The sequence below is a fragment of the Cricetulus griseus genome, chromosome 7 (genome assembly GCF_003668045.3).
Source record: "Cricetulus griseus strain 17A/GY chromosome 7, alternate assembly CriGri-PICRH-1.0, whole genome shotgun sequence".
NCBI classification, from domain to species: Eukaryota; Metazoa; Chordata; class Mammalia; order Rodentia; family Cricetidae; genus Cricetulus; species Cricetulus griseus.
In genome coordinates, this window is record NC_048600.1 from 109,460,131 (window position 1) to 109,473,277 (window position 13,147).

The window sequence follows — 13,147 nt, forward strand, 5'->3', positions numbered from 1 at the left end:
ATTTTTTTTTCCTCCATAGCCCCAGCCACCTTGTCACCCCTGAGCCTGAACAGCAAAGGCAAGAACCATGGCCCGCCCGCCTCAGGGCCTTTCCAGCCGCCAGACTCAATTCGGAGTTACAGTTGAGATAAAAGCAGGAGTCAAAAGCAGAGGCTCTGTCTTTCCAGGCCCCAGCGTTGGCTGTGCCTCCCTCGTGCTAAATTCACAATTGCCTCTCCCAGTCAGACTTGAGGAAGGGAGAAAAGCCCTTTCCCTCTTGTTCTCTAAGCTTGCCCTCGGTTGTGAGATATGCCACTTGAGGCCTCCTAGTCCAGAACCCTAGAGACACGGAGCTGGGCGGGTCTGGGCGCCTTTGCAGCGTTTTTCTGTCCTCTGCTAGCCAAGGCCCCTGGCCTTTGGCCCGCCCACATGGCTGTCTCTGCCGGCCTTGGCCCTCGGCTCCCCTGGCCTATTGCTCCAGAGACTGAAAAATGAGGCCACTGGGCATCTCTCCACAGTTCGCCTACAGGCTCCAGGGTGCCCTTCCCATATTAAGTAGGAGCTCGGTGGCAAGGAAGAGAATGAGAACCCGGGAAAGGAGACCGCAAGGGCCCGACTCTGTCTGGTTCTTCGGAGACCAGAGGGCAGGGGGCCAAGCGATGGGGCATTTGGTCTCATCTTCTCTAACCAAAATGGCTTATCCTCTCTCTACTCTCAACCTCACCCAAGCCACAAGCTGCAGGCACCGTTTTCTTTTCTTCATCCCCCTTTCTCCCCCCTTTTTAAAAAAAATTATTTTTAAAGAAAATAGCCGAATGGCAGAAGGGGCCCAGCTGCGGAGATCTCTGGCCGCCCAGAGGGCTCAGCAAGGGGCCGCCGGTCTCCCGGACATCTTCCCGGGAAGGCAGTAAAGCGGATGTGTAAATTCTCCAACTGTTAGCCACCAGCAACACAAGGCTTCGGATCTGCCCTCCGAATGCGATAGCCGGCCTCTGGCGAGATTGTTAAGGGATTCTGTTTTAACCCCAAACTCTCATGCGAGTTGTCACCCAAATCTAAACCGCCTGGGCGGTGGCCACTCTAGTCTTTGCCGCTTAAGGCTGCCTTTCGCCGGCTGTGTTCCTCTTCTAGGATCCCTGTCCAGCTTGGTTCCTTGGCCTAGGCTAAGGATGAGAGGTCAAAAGGAGAATTTCAAACTTCCCAGGGGCCCAGGACAACGAAGAGCTTCCCTGCCTCTTCCAGCCCTGCGATTCTCTGGTGCTGTGGACCTGCCACCGAAGCTTCACCAGGAAGGAGGCCTGGCTGAGCTAACGGAGATAACTCGCAATAATTGTTTTTCACATATAACTTCTAATCCTTCACCCCCTCACCCCAATTCCTCACCAACTTGGGGACTGGCAAAGCTTAAGGAGGGACGGTCAGGCAATTAAATTCTTGATTATACTATCCAGAGTTAAAATAATAATAATAATAATAACAATAATAATAAATGGTGATGATAATAATGTCAGAGAGAAGGACATAAATAGAGGAAATAACCGCACTCTAACAAAGTGGGCAAAAGACTCAAACCTATCTTCCTAAAGGTTCAACCCTGCGGGTGAGCCGCGGGGCGGGTTTCTTTCTTGCTTGACGGTTGCACAGAGCCAGCTGGGAGGCTGCGGACGCCGCCATGGCGGCCTGCGGCCCGCGCTCCCATCAATCGCCGGGAGGTGGCGCGCTCTGCTCAGAGGCCAACGCCAACCTTCTCCCTGTTTCTCCCCCTTCTCTCTTTCTTCCCCCCTCTCGGAGGCTCGCATTGAATCGGCCCTAACGATTCTCGGATCGTCATTATTTGTAACCATAGAGCATGAATTACCTCTTGAGGTCATCAGCGAGAATTTACGACTGGTCAACAAAAGCACGTGATTCCCTAACGCCCCCCCATCCCCCTTCCAACCCCCCCCCATATTTGGCCGCATACATAGCAAAACGAAGTACAGTGCATCGCTATAATTCATTAATACATCATAAATCGTGAAGCACAGGGTTATAACGACCACGATCCACAAATCAAGCCCTCCAAAATCACCCAAATGAGCTCGTACTTTGTAAACTCCTTCTCGGGGCGTTATCCAAATGGCCCGGACTATCAGTTGCTAAATTATGGCAGTGGCAGCTCTCTGAGCGGCTCTTACAGGGATCCCGCTGCCATGCACACCGGCTCTTACGGCTACAATTACAATGGGATGGATCTCAGCGTCAACCGCTCCTCGGCCTCCTCCAGCCACTTTGGGGCGGTGGGCGAGAGCTCGCGCGCCTTCCCCGCGTCAGCCCAGGAGCCCCGCTTCAGGCAGGCGACGTCCAGCTGCTCCCTGTCCTCGCCCGAGTCCCTGCCCTGCACCAACGGCGACAGCCACGGCGCCAAGCCCGCAGCTTCGTCCCCTTCCGACCAGACGACCCCAGCCAGCTCCAGCGCCAATTTCACCGAAATAGACGAGGCCAGCGCGTCCTCCGAGCCTGAGGAAGCGGCAAGCCAGCTAAGCAGCCCGAGCCTGGCTCGGGCACAGCCAGAGCCCATGGCCACCTCTACGGCCGCGCCCGAGGGGCAGACTCCACAGATATTTCCCTGGATGAGGAAGCTTCACATCAGCCACGGTAATTCTCCATCTCTTTTTTTTGTCCTCGCCGCATCCCTGCCCTGTGTTGGGGGTGGGGGGGTTGAGGACAGCTTGACTTAACCTCAGATATAGATTCACTACCCCCCCAAAAGGGAGAAGTGTCCGAAAGGGTCCCTACAGCTCCATAGAGAGAGCCAAACAGGGTCTTTTGCTGAGGGTGGGCATTTTTAAAAACAATTTCTTGCCACGCTCAGCTTGGGTTTTATTTACCCAGCCAGTCACCGGCTTAAGGATGAAAGATGAGATTTGGGTATTGTGGGGAAGGGTCCTGTTTATTCCCGAAATTTTGAGATTGCTGCTAGCAAAAGAGAGATGGGCTGTAAACGGAGCTTTCTAGGGCTAAAGTGAAGCCGCTCTCCTCTCTTCTGGGGCTAATGGCCCGCCTGAACCAGCCTAGGGTGAGGCACTGGGAAGGAGGAAGAGACAAAGCCGGTAGCATTCACTACCACCAGAAGTGGGGGCTGCTGGAGAAGGGGATGAAGAAAAAGAGGCTGAGTGCGGGCACCTGGAGTGAGGAGGATTGGAGCTGCTGTGAGCTGGGTGCTGGGGAAGCCTGGGTCCTGCTCCCCGCCCCCTCCCACTCAGTGCCCCCTCCTTTAACCGGAATAACGTTGCCTCTGGGCTCTTCTCTAACTGCTCTAGATATGACTGGGCCAGACGGAAAAAGGGCCCGGACCGCGTATACTCGCTACCAGACGCTGGAGCTGGAAAAGGAATTCCACTTCAATCGCTACCTGACCAGGCGGCGACGCATCGAGATCGCTCACGCGCTCTGCCTGTCCGAGCGTCAGATCAAAATCTGGTTCCAGAACCGTCGCATGAAGTGGAAGAAAGACAACAAACTGAAAAGTATGAGCCTGGCTACAGCCGGCAGCGCCTTCCAACCATGAGCCCATCCGGAGGAGCCCTGGGCGGCCCAAGAGCCGGCACCACCCCCAGCCCGACCCTTCCAATCCTCCCTGCACTAACGCTGCCCGCTGGGGACCTGTTCCCACGAGCCTGTCTCCCCCAGCCTTGTGTTACAATGTTTCGTTTGGTTTTAGGTCTTCCCATGGCTCCCTCTCTCCTGGACTGGTTATCTTGTTATTATTGTTAATAATAATAATAATTATTATTTCCCCCTCATGCTCCCCACTTCCCTCGGCTCGCCCCCAATTGCCAGTGTTTCTGAATGTCCTCGTGTCTGTGGGTGCACCCCTTTCCCCAGGAAAAAGAAAAGGAAATTCGCATGTTTAATGTGACTTGCCCTCTCTGTCTGTGTTCTAACTTATTTATAAAAGGATGGTGGCTGTATTTTGAGTTTCAGCTGGAAACTTCCATAAGGGGCAGCAGTTGAGGTTGGGTAGTGCTGGGCCCAGCTGAGCTGGCCTGAGAAATGGAGTCTACGATTGTCTCTTTTCACCCACCTCATCCTTCTTCAGCTCCCACTCCCTAGGCCCAGGTCTCCCAGTGGCTTGTTCCTGGGGTGGCAAGGGGCCAGGGAAGGACCAAAGTGTGGATGTTGAGAAAGGCGAGGAAAAGGGTGAGAGTTAAGCGTCTGCTGCCTGGTAGGCCCCACAAGGCCTGATCTGGGAGTGTCTGGAATCAGAAATAATCCTCAATGTAAAATGTCTTGTGATTTTCTCTGTGAACCTGTGGGTCTGACTAGAAGGCCCAAAGCTTGTAAATATGGTGATAGTCTGAGTCAGGCTAATGACTTTCTTCCTTACCCATTTCGCTTCCAAGACCATTTGTAGTGGGCGAGTGGATGCTGTGCTACCTGTGAAATCTGTTTTGCCAAGCCTGTCTCAGTGATTAGCTTTTGGTATGTTTGTAGCTTTCCTTGAAGTCAAATAAATGTTTCCCCCACTCTATTGCCCTTCGACTTGTCTTTTCTCTGAGGGTCTGCCTCTCTCACCATTGGGGACAAACTATCCTAAAACCATCTTCCATAAATCTAGGGTACTGGGAAGGGAAAGTAGGATGCCCACCAGAAACCTCTCGAAGCCACCTAGGTCCCCCTAGCTTGGGCCAGGAGAAAGGCCTTCATGCCTGGGGCGCTGAGAGGCCCAGGGCCTTAGCTGGACTCCATCCTGACTTCCCTCTAGCTGGGTTGAAAAGCCTCTGAAAAAATGCACTAGAAAGAGTTATTTGGGCCAAAGTCCTGAGCAGTAAGGCTCTTGGTCTTTTGAGACTGGCAAAGGCCTGCCCAGATGCCCTGTCTTCTGCTCCAAATCCCAGTTCAGCTCTGCCACCCAGTAAGGGAAACAAAACAAAACAAAACAAAACAGCTCAATTTCAAAAGTTTCCTGACAAAGCTTGTCTTTCTCTGAACTTTTCAAGGGGTTCTTCTCTCCAGGGGTCCGGACTGACCTTCCCCTCTTGGTTAGGGTTCCTCCTGAAAGACCCCTGGTTTTCCCTTCAGCCTAGTTCAGGACCAGGGCCCAGTATTCCTCCATCCAGTTCAGCCTCCACCCTGAGCATAAGAGTTAAGTGTGGACACTTACCCAGGCAATCCCTTCCAGCTGGGCCCAACTTCTTACAGGACCTGGGGGAGGGGGGGCCGGTGAAGAGATGGTGAGGGTCTTGGAGGGTGTTTTGGGCCCTCCTTCCCTCTCACCCCATGACTTTGTCCCCCTTTGCCGAAAGCAAACTATCCCAAAAGTCGCTATGACATTTAGATGTCAAATGGATAGGGGTTTTATCTGGAAGTTAGATCGTAAAAATCGCCGAGAAGTCAGACAGATACCCCTCACTGGCTCGAGAAAGTCACGTGAGGTCCATAAAGTTAGTTTTATGGTTTTGGGGAGTTGACACCGCGCGGTATATTTCACATTCTCCAGAATGTTAAGTGACACTTTAACTGCTCACTGTGGTGGGGAAGGGGGCAGAGGTAGGTGAGCGCTCTTCCAGTTTAGAGCAATCGGAAAAGCCCAGGAAGGCAGTGGCCAGAGCCCAGGCCCAGCACTCCACAGTAAGTCGCTTCCAGCTTTCGCTTTCTTCCCGTGCAGTTTTGGGGCTTAGAATGGGAGAAGAAATTTTTGTTTCCAGTAGGGCTGTAGAATGATACAGGGGAAACTGAACAGTTCTTGAGAAACAGGGTGCCTGAAGTGAAGGTTTGGTTCTGTAAAGCTTCAATGGTAGGAGGTGTCTGCTGTTTATTTCACGGGAGCAGCAGACTCTGTGGAGAAAGGGGGTCATGTGGGATCCATGTTCCTTCAATATCTGGGAATGAGGGGCTGAGAAGGAGGGGGTGCGAACTGCTGGAATAAACTGCTTGGATGTGGTGCTTCTCTGCTGGCTACCTTCAGGTAGATCTCCCCTTAACCCCCAGAAAAGAAATATGAGATTTGTTTGTCTGGGATGTGTTGGCGGGCACTTTTACCTGGGTATGTTTGAGAGTAAGGACCAGGGAAAGGCTGCTGTTGTCCATTTTATCTTAGGATGCTCTCTGGGTTTGAGGTGTCTGACCCCCATAAAAATCTGACCCCCCTATACTCCCTATGGTCCCCTCAGGGTTACCTAGAATTGGGGAGTTCAGGGCTTTCACACCCAACTTCAGTCTGTTGCTCTCAATTTGATTTCTTTTGCTGGTTTCTAAGAAGGAGCTTGAGTCAAAATGAGAAGCAGAACCTTCAGTTCCAAGTCTAATTTCTGACCAGGGCTGTGAAGGAACAGAGCTTCCCTCCCAGGTCTGGAGGACATAGGTAGGTCTAATTAGCCTGTCACAAATACAACCTGCCCAGGAGCATAGGTCCTCAAAGAGACTTTTCTTTTTCCTCTTCATTCCCCTCTGGACTCTGAATAGTCTCTTTGTTTTGTAGCACTGCAAACCAGGGAGACTTCCAAATTTACCCCCTCCATGGGAACCTTGTTTTCTAAGGAAAAGTTACCCTTCTTCTAAAAGCTATAATCCTCTTACGGATCAAGTAGATGTGTCTTCTCACACTCTTAATTAAGATCTCTGGGGCCAATGACTCTGATGGTCCTGCTTTCGAGCTCACTGTCTCTTGGTTCACCAACTCTGGTGGATAATCCCTCAGCTAGGACTTGGCATTTTGAGGGGCTTCTGATCTCTGACAAAGAAGGGCCACTGGGCTTCCCTGTTTCCCATGAAGGGGATACTAACGCTCTCCTTGCTCTGCCCCTTGCTCTTCTCTCTCTCTCTCTCTCTCTCTCTCTCTCTCTCTCTCTCTCTCTCTCTCTCTCAGCTTACTATTCCTTGCCCACATCCAACTTATAGGTGACCCTCAATGAGCTTTAAGAATAGAGAAAAGAGACCAAGGGCTTGGGATCCTCACCCAGGCATCTCCCTAAGAACGATAGACATTTACACCCCTTGTAAAGGACAGTCGTTTCTACTCCCAAAGGATCAAAGGGTGCCAGCAGCACTTAAAATATGAATACGCTTTGGAGGTTTGGCTTCTGAAGTCTTCAAAGCAGTCGAAAGAAGTGCAAAGGAGGCATGAAACAGTAGCCAGCATCTAACCTGGGGATTCCAAGAGAATCCTTTCTCCTCGTTTGTTCTGGGCTCACTCTGTCTCTTTCTATATCCTTCCTAGGGTCCTAAAACTCAGAGAAACAGATTTGTCCCTGACAAATGTCCTCCCTCCACTTTGAATGTCAGTTTTGCAAACTCTGATAGAATGTTCGAGGCCGACAGCCTTGAGACATCTATGAAGCATATTTGAATCAATTTTTCAAAATGGCAAAGAACATTCCCGGAGCACGAGTGCCTAGTTTTCCTTCAGAAATAACCACCTTGGAAGGTCTCCTATGACTCTAAGCAGATCTCAGAGAAAAAGTCCTGGTAATCTTCCTCTTCCCCTAGCTTGGCTTTCTCGGGTAACCGCTCTGAACTGCAGTCAGGGCAAGTTGGGGAAGAAGATGGAGAACATGGAAGGGTTTCTGGTACAAAAAACTGCCCTTGCCTTGGATCTGTGCTGGCTTTGCTTCCTCTCTTCTGCCTCCCTACTTCCTCTCCTTTTCTTCTTCCTCCTCCTTTTTCTTCTTTTCCCTCTTTCCTCATTCTTCTTCCTCTCTCCATTTCCTCTCTGAACACGCTGCTTTACACTTCCCTCCTCTCCTAAGGCTCCCTTTCCCCACAAGTCTAGGCCTCAACCTCTGAGCCACAATCCAAGCCAACACCCTCTCGCCAAATCGTCTACCCTAGGGGCAGAGCCCAGCCTGGCCACCACTTGGAGGACAATTTGATTTTGTTTTGTTTTATTTGATTGTTTGTTTTGTTTTGTTTCTCTGTGGCCACAGGGATGGGAGGAAGTATAAAGAAGTGTAAACAGGAAAGCCGGCCTAGCCTGGAGTTCCAAGTGCCCATATTTCATCAGCTTCCTCTCCATAACTGCAGCAGGGACACTTAACCCTTCCCTGGCTGCGAGAGGGCAGAACCGGAGAACCAATGGCCAGTTTCTTTCCTGCCTGGTTCTTTTATCCCTGGGATCTGGATGCTGGAAGAGAAGTCAAGGATTCGAAGCAAAGGAAAAGGCAGAGAGTGCTCAGCACGCACCCCCAGCCCCCAAATCCAGTGCCTTCCCTGGACTGCTCTCCTTGAATATAAATAAGCATCGCAGACTGGAATCTACAAGGCCGACCTGAGAAGACAGGGCTAAGAGGAGTCTTCCCCTCCCCCATTTTTAGGAATAGGCACTACTGGTCACTTTATTCATTTTTGGAGGTTTTTAGAGTAATTGGATTTTGAGGCTGGGATCTGTCCACAGCAGGGTCTATCGATTGCCGCAGCACAGTTACACACATCCATATTAATTAACCCAGACACCACATGGAAACTGAGCTGTTTGGCAAGGGGGAGGGGAGCAATGGGGGCCCTTTAAGGAGACTGGACATTTCTCCCTAAGTGTCCCCAAGGCCCAGATAGGACAGTTGCTGCCCACAAGAATCCTGTGACCCTTCCAAGCTCAAAGTCCCTGGACTTCTCTGCAAGGGTAAGCCTGATTTGGTTGCTGCAATTGGACTCCCCCCCCATCCCAAATCTCCTAGGGGTAGGTTAGACACCTCCTAAAGTCTTCCTTATTTAGGTCTTTCTTTCCAGTCCTCTGATGCTGTCTCTGGTGGAGAGTTCCAAAGTCATCTTTTTAGAGGAGTTAATAGCCCTCCTCACCTTCCTTTCAACTCTCCAAAGGTAGAAGCTTCCTGAAGCTTTTCAGGAGTGTTTTGTTTGGTCGTTTTGGTGTCTCATTTGTTGTTGTTGTTGGTGGTGGTGGTGTTGTGGCCTTCCCTTTCCTCCTTCCCTTCCTTCCAAAAAGTGATTAAAATCTGTTAAAGGATTTAATTAAGAGAGTTAAATGAAAAGGAAGGAGGCGCAAATGAGTTGGGGGGAAAAACCCACACCAAAGCTATTCTCAACGATTAAATCGCCATTTTAACAATATAATGGAGTTTGCATCCTGAAAGGGGAAATCAACGCTCATATCTCATCAATAATTCATAGAGTCCGGGATCACGCAGAGGTCAGCAGACGGGTATGGGGGGGTGGTGCGCAGCGCCGGCCTACGAGGGGCTCCAAGCCTCTGCCGCATACATTACCCGATGCCGGCCACACCACCACCTCAGCTGCTCGAACTACAGACGGGTATGCCTACAGGTTTAGGCGACCTTTGCTCCTTTGTTTTAGGCAAATTCATGGAGAATTCATTGAGTTAGGAGCTCTAAGAGGAGGAGGAGGTGGTCATGTCTGGTAGTCGTGGTCATGGTGGGGTTAAAGTCCTGGATAGGATCAAATTCCTGGTAATTTGGGAATGTCTTCTGCACATAGCACCCCCTCCTCAAGTTTTACTTTCTCTTGTTCCCCCTTCTTTCCTTTATGCCTTAAGTTCCTCCCTTCCTGTCTCTCCTCTCTTAATTTACCCTGGAAAAAGCTATATTCTCCGAAGCACCTTGCAGCATCATGCCATTGGCAAAGGTTCCTAGGAATCCAGGCCATGCTCTTGCCTCTTCCAGGACTGGGGCCGTGCTAGGTGGCTGCAGGCTGTCCTGCGGCCTTGGGGCTCCGCGGCTGGGGCTGGTTGCAGTAGCAAACCATGACTTCAGATCCTGGTGGGATGGGATGAATCATCCAGCGAGGACTAATTCGTAGGCCTGAGGCTGGCTTGCTTAACTTCCAGATAACCCACTTCCTCTAGCCCTAAGTGGAAAGGGGGGCAGTTTGCATGGCATCAAGCACTTAACAGACCAGTGGAGGGAGAATGACAGCGTGCGAGGGGGTCACCTCTTGGGGGATTTGGAGTCACTTTATGCATTATGGAGATATGCATTTTTCTCTTTCTCTGTATATTCCGTCCTTCTCTACCCACCCCCGTCTCTTTTTCTTGCTTTACGACTCCCAAGGACCCCACGGAAGGAGAAATGAAACCTTTCCCTGCAACAGATGGGAACCTGAGAGGTGGTATTTGGGCAGATGGGAAACCGAAAGCGCTCTGGTCCACTGCAGGGTTGCTGCGCTAGCCGGGAGGCAGAGGCTGTAACTTCCCGGATCTGCCAGTAGAGTCCGCCTTAGACCAAGTTCACAGCCAGGCTGGGGTCTCTAAGACTCCAGCGAGCTACCGCTCAAGGTGGCCCCAGGCCCGCCAGGTCTGCGTTACTGGAACCCAGCTGTCTTTCCACCCGGAAGGGCCCTGTAGATTCCTTCGATCCCAAGGAAGCCCTGCTTCAAGCTCTTTCCATTCTTCACCTTAGAAACACCCTTCTCCAGGTCAGCCCTCTCTGCGGTTCCCATAGGCCCCTCACTCAGCAACCTCGGCCTCACTCTTCTAGACAAGAATGACGGAGGGTGGGCAGCCAAAAGCTCTTGCTGGCATCTCAATTAAAGAGCCCTATAAGAATGTAGGAAGTGGGGTTCGTGCCCTCCAGGAGTTTTAATTAGTTAATTAATTAATTTTTTAATAACCTAAGTCTCTTATTCCCCAGGTATAAAGCTCTTTCTTGGGGTGGGGGCACAAGGTGGACAAAGAGGGGAGCAAGGAAGGTGTTTTGTTCTTGGGTTTCTGCAGTCCTCACAGCGGAACGAGACCCTGGGCAGTGAGGCCAGTGTTATTGACAGAGGGGTCGCAAAGTTGGAGGGTCAAAAGTTTACGTGCATGCGTGATCCTGGCGGCCCAGGCGTCTAGCGGCTGGGGCGGGGTGGGGGAGGGGGCTGTATGTGTGAAGAGAGAAGAGAGAGCTTGAGATGCTGGAGGTAAGGCAGGCGAGGGAGCTGGGAGATGTGAGCGGTGGAGGCAGCAGAAGTGGGATAGGGGAAAGGCAGGTATCTGGGGGAGGGGAAACTGAGGAAGGAAGGAACTATTCTGCAATCGCTTTGAGGCTGCTTGTGGAGAGCTGCACAAAAGACAGAGCTCTGGGGCGTGGCGAATCCTCCACGCAATTTTCTCTCCCAAAGATAACCTTTGAGTCACCATATAAAATTTAATTAAAACCTACCCAGCCGCACACATTTAAAAAATCCAATTACCCACACGTCCTTGCAGGACGTTTGGCAGGGCCAAAAGAAGGCTTCCAAGGTGAAGTCTTGATTCTCGCCAACACCAGCCCCACCCTGCTTGCCCTAAAGGGGCCAAACTGCATGTTCCTCTTCCCCTGAACTAGGGGTCCTGTTTTCCCAGACCCCTAGTTCCTAGATTAATTTCAGGTACCGGACTTGAAGACATTGGGCCAGTACTACAGGTTTTTAAAAGTCCCAATCCTCCCCTTTAAATCCTCGTGCTTAAGAACTAGGGCATTGAAAAGTAGTTCTCTCATTCTCTCCCAAGCCTCCATTTGGATGTTCATCCGGGTTCCCTCTCTCCCTTTTTGGAAGAGGGAGGACAAGTGTGATGGAAAAATACTTAATGGTCTCTTGGAGATCTTTGCAACTGCAGTTGAATCAGGCAACCTGAAATGAACCTTCAGTCTATGCATTAAGCTTGGCTCACAAGTGAAATGCTTCCTAGAGACCGTGATTATAACACTAAGGCATATGCCTATTTTGGGTCTTTAGATGACTGTTACATTATGAGATGTCATCACAGTCTCTTCTAAGCATTCCCAATAGGAGGTGAACTGTGGATGTTTGTCCTTCCACAATGGAGATGAGCTGGGGGCTTTTGTAAAGATGACTTTTCAAATAAAGCCAAAGAGTAAAAAAGGGTAACAGCAAATTTCAAGTCAATTTAACCCCAATTCCCCCCCCCCAGCTAAAGGGTGTATAGAATCCTATTTTTCTTTAGTCCTCAAGTGAAATTCTCTGGGGTTGTCCAGAGAGAAACTCTTGGGTCCCAAGGAGCAGTGGTCATGGCTTCAAGAGGAGAATCCATTTCCTTTGGTTCCCTCTTAGTCTCCTTTGCCTTCACCTCAGATAAAAATGCTGACAAAATTTAGAAATCTGGAATAGACTGGAGTGGACCAAGGTCCCAGGCTAAAAGGATTACAGTAAAGAAAGGGTGAGTTCTGCTACCCCAGACCCAGAGACCCAGACCCAAACCCAGACTCAGACCCAGAATGCTCTAGAGGATGCTACTCCACAGCACTCACCTTAGGCTTGGGTTAACTGAACTAGGTGGAAGGGGAGTCATTTAGCCGACCTCAGCCAGTTGGGGCTGGGGGAGGGCAGAGAAAAGGAAAGATATATTGTAGACATTCCACCAGACCTTTAAAACCTTGGTCACTCTGATAGCGATGGAGGAAGGCATATCAGAATTGCTGAATGAGTGAGAACCGTGTCCTTTAAAATACAAATGAAGGGGTGTTTTGTTTTTAGGAACCATTACAGCCTCTGGAAGCAAGTCCTCAAATTCCCTGCTTTCACCAGAGCAGTATGGCCCCTCTCCCAAAGTTCTCTCTTTCCCGAATGGGATCTGCTGTGGATCAAACTCCCTTCCAGAGAGGTGGAAAAGTTATTTCTGGAATTCTGGAGCCTCTAAAGTTTTGGCAGAAGTGGCAATGTGTCTGGCATTTTGGGGCCCCCAAGTAAAGTAGATGAACAGGGTCTCAGTCTACACAGGCCCTGCCGGTGCAGAGGGTTAGGAAAGAGCCAAAGAAAGGAAACCCTTGGCTCAGGCTGGGTTTTCTGGGGTTCAGATGCCCACTTTCTACCCTTTGGTGCCAGTGCCAGCATAGTTAGTTAATGCTCAGGGCTCAGAAGGGTTCCCTCCCCAAGACCACACGCTCTTGCTCTTAGCCCTGACAAAAATATTGGAATGAAAAATCAAAGCGGGGGCGGGGCCGCCTGAATCGTATTCCAATGGAGACTTTTTTGGGGTAGAGGTTTGGATGGGGGAAAAGAGAAAAGTCAGTTGGAGAGGGTAAGCTGAATCAAATTCCTGCTCTGTCATTTTTCTCCCAAGTAATGACCTGCGCAAAATTCAATATGACCGAGCGAACTGCGTGAGCATATTATAGTAACTGCCTGCTCGTGGGGGAGGCCCGGAGAGGGGTGAACCGCAGGTCACGGCGTCTAAAAATTATTAAAATGTTCGAGAGCCTCGTGACGCGCCTAGCTGTTTAACAAAGACTGCCAAAGT

General features: G+C 50.6%; 2 protein-coding genes across 3 annotated transcripts in view; both read left to right on the forward strand.

Annotated features, from left to right (window-relative positions):
• Hoxb3 (homeobox B3) overlaps nt 1-13,147 on the forward strand; it is a 54,533-nt gene that overhangs the window by 8,808 nt on the left and 32,578 nt on the right. The gene's annotated exons all lie outside the window — the stretch shown is intronic.
• Nucleotides 130-4,492, forward strand: Hoxb5 (homeobox B5). The gene is made up of 2 exons (XM_027424219.2): nt 130-2,616; nt 3,282-4,492. Exons 1-2 carry the CDS (start codon nt 2,055-2,057, stop codon nt 3,527-3,529), a joined length of 810 nt encoding a protein of 269 aa, XP_027280020.1. The 5' UTR covers nt 130-2,054; the 3' UTR covers nt 3,530-4,492.

Excerpts from the sequence above, each read along its gene's own strand:
- Hoxb5 (XM_027424219.2), top strand. The coding sequence starts at position 2,055 with ATGAGCTCGTACTTTGTAAACTCCTTCTCGGGGCGTTATCCAAATGGC. Across the intron at positions 2,617-3,281 it reads GAAGCTTCACATCAGCCACG|ATATGACTGGGCCAGACGGA; the intron begins GTAATTCTCCAT and ends TAACTGCTCTAG.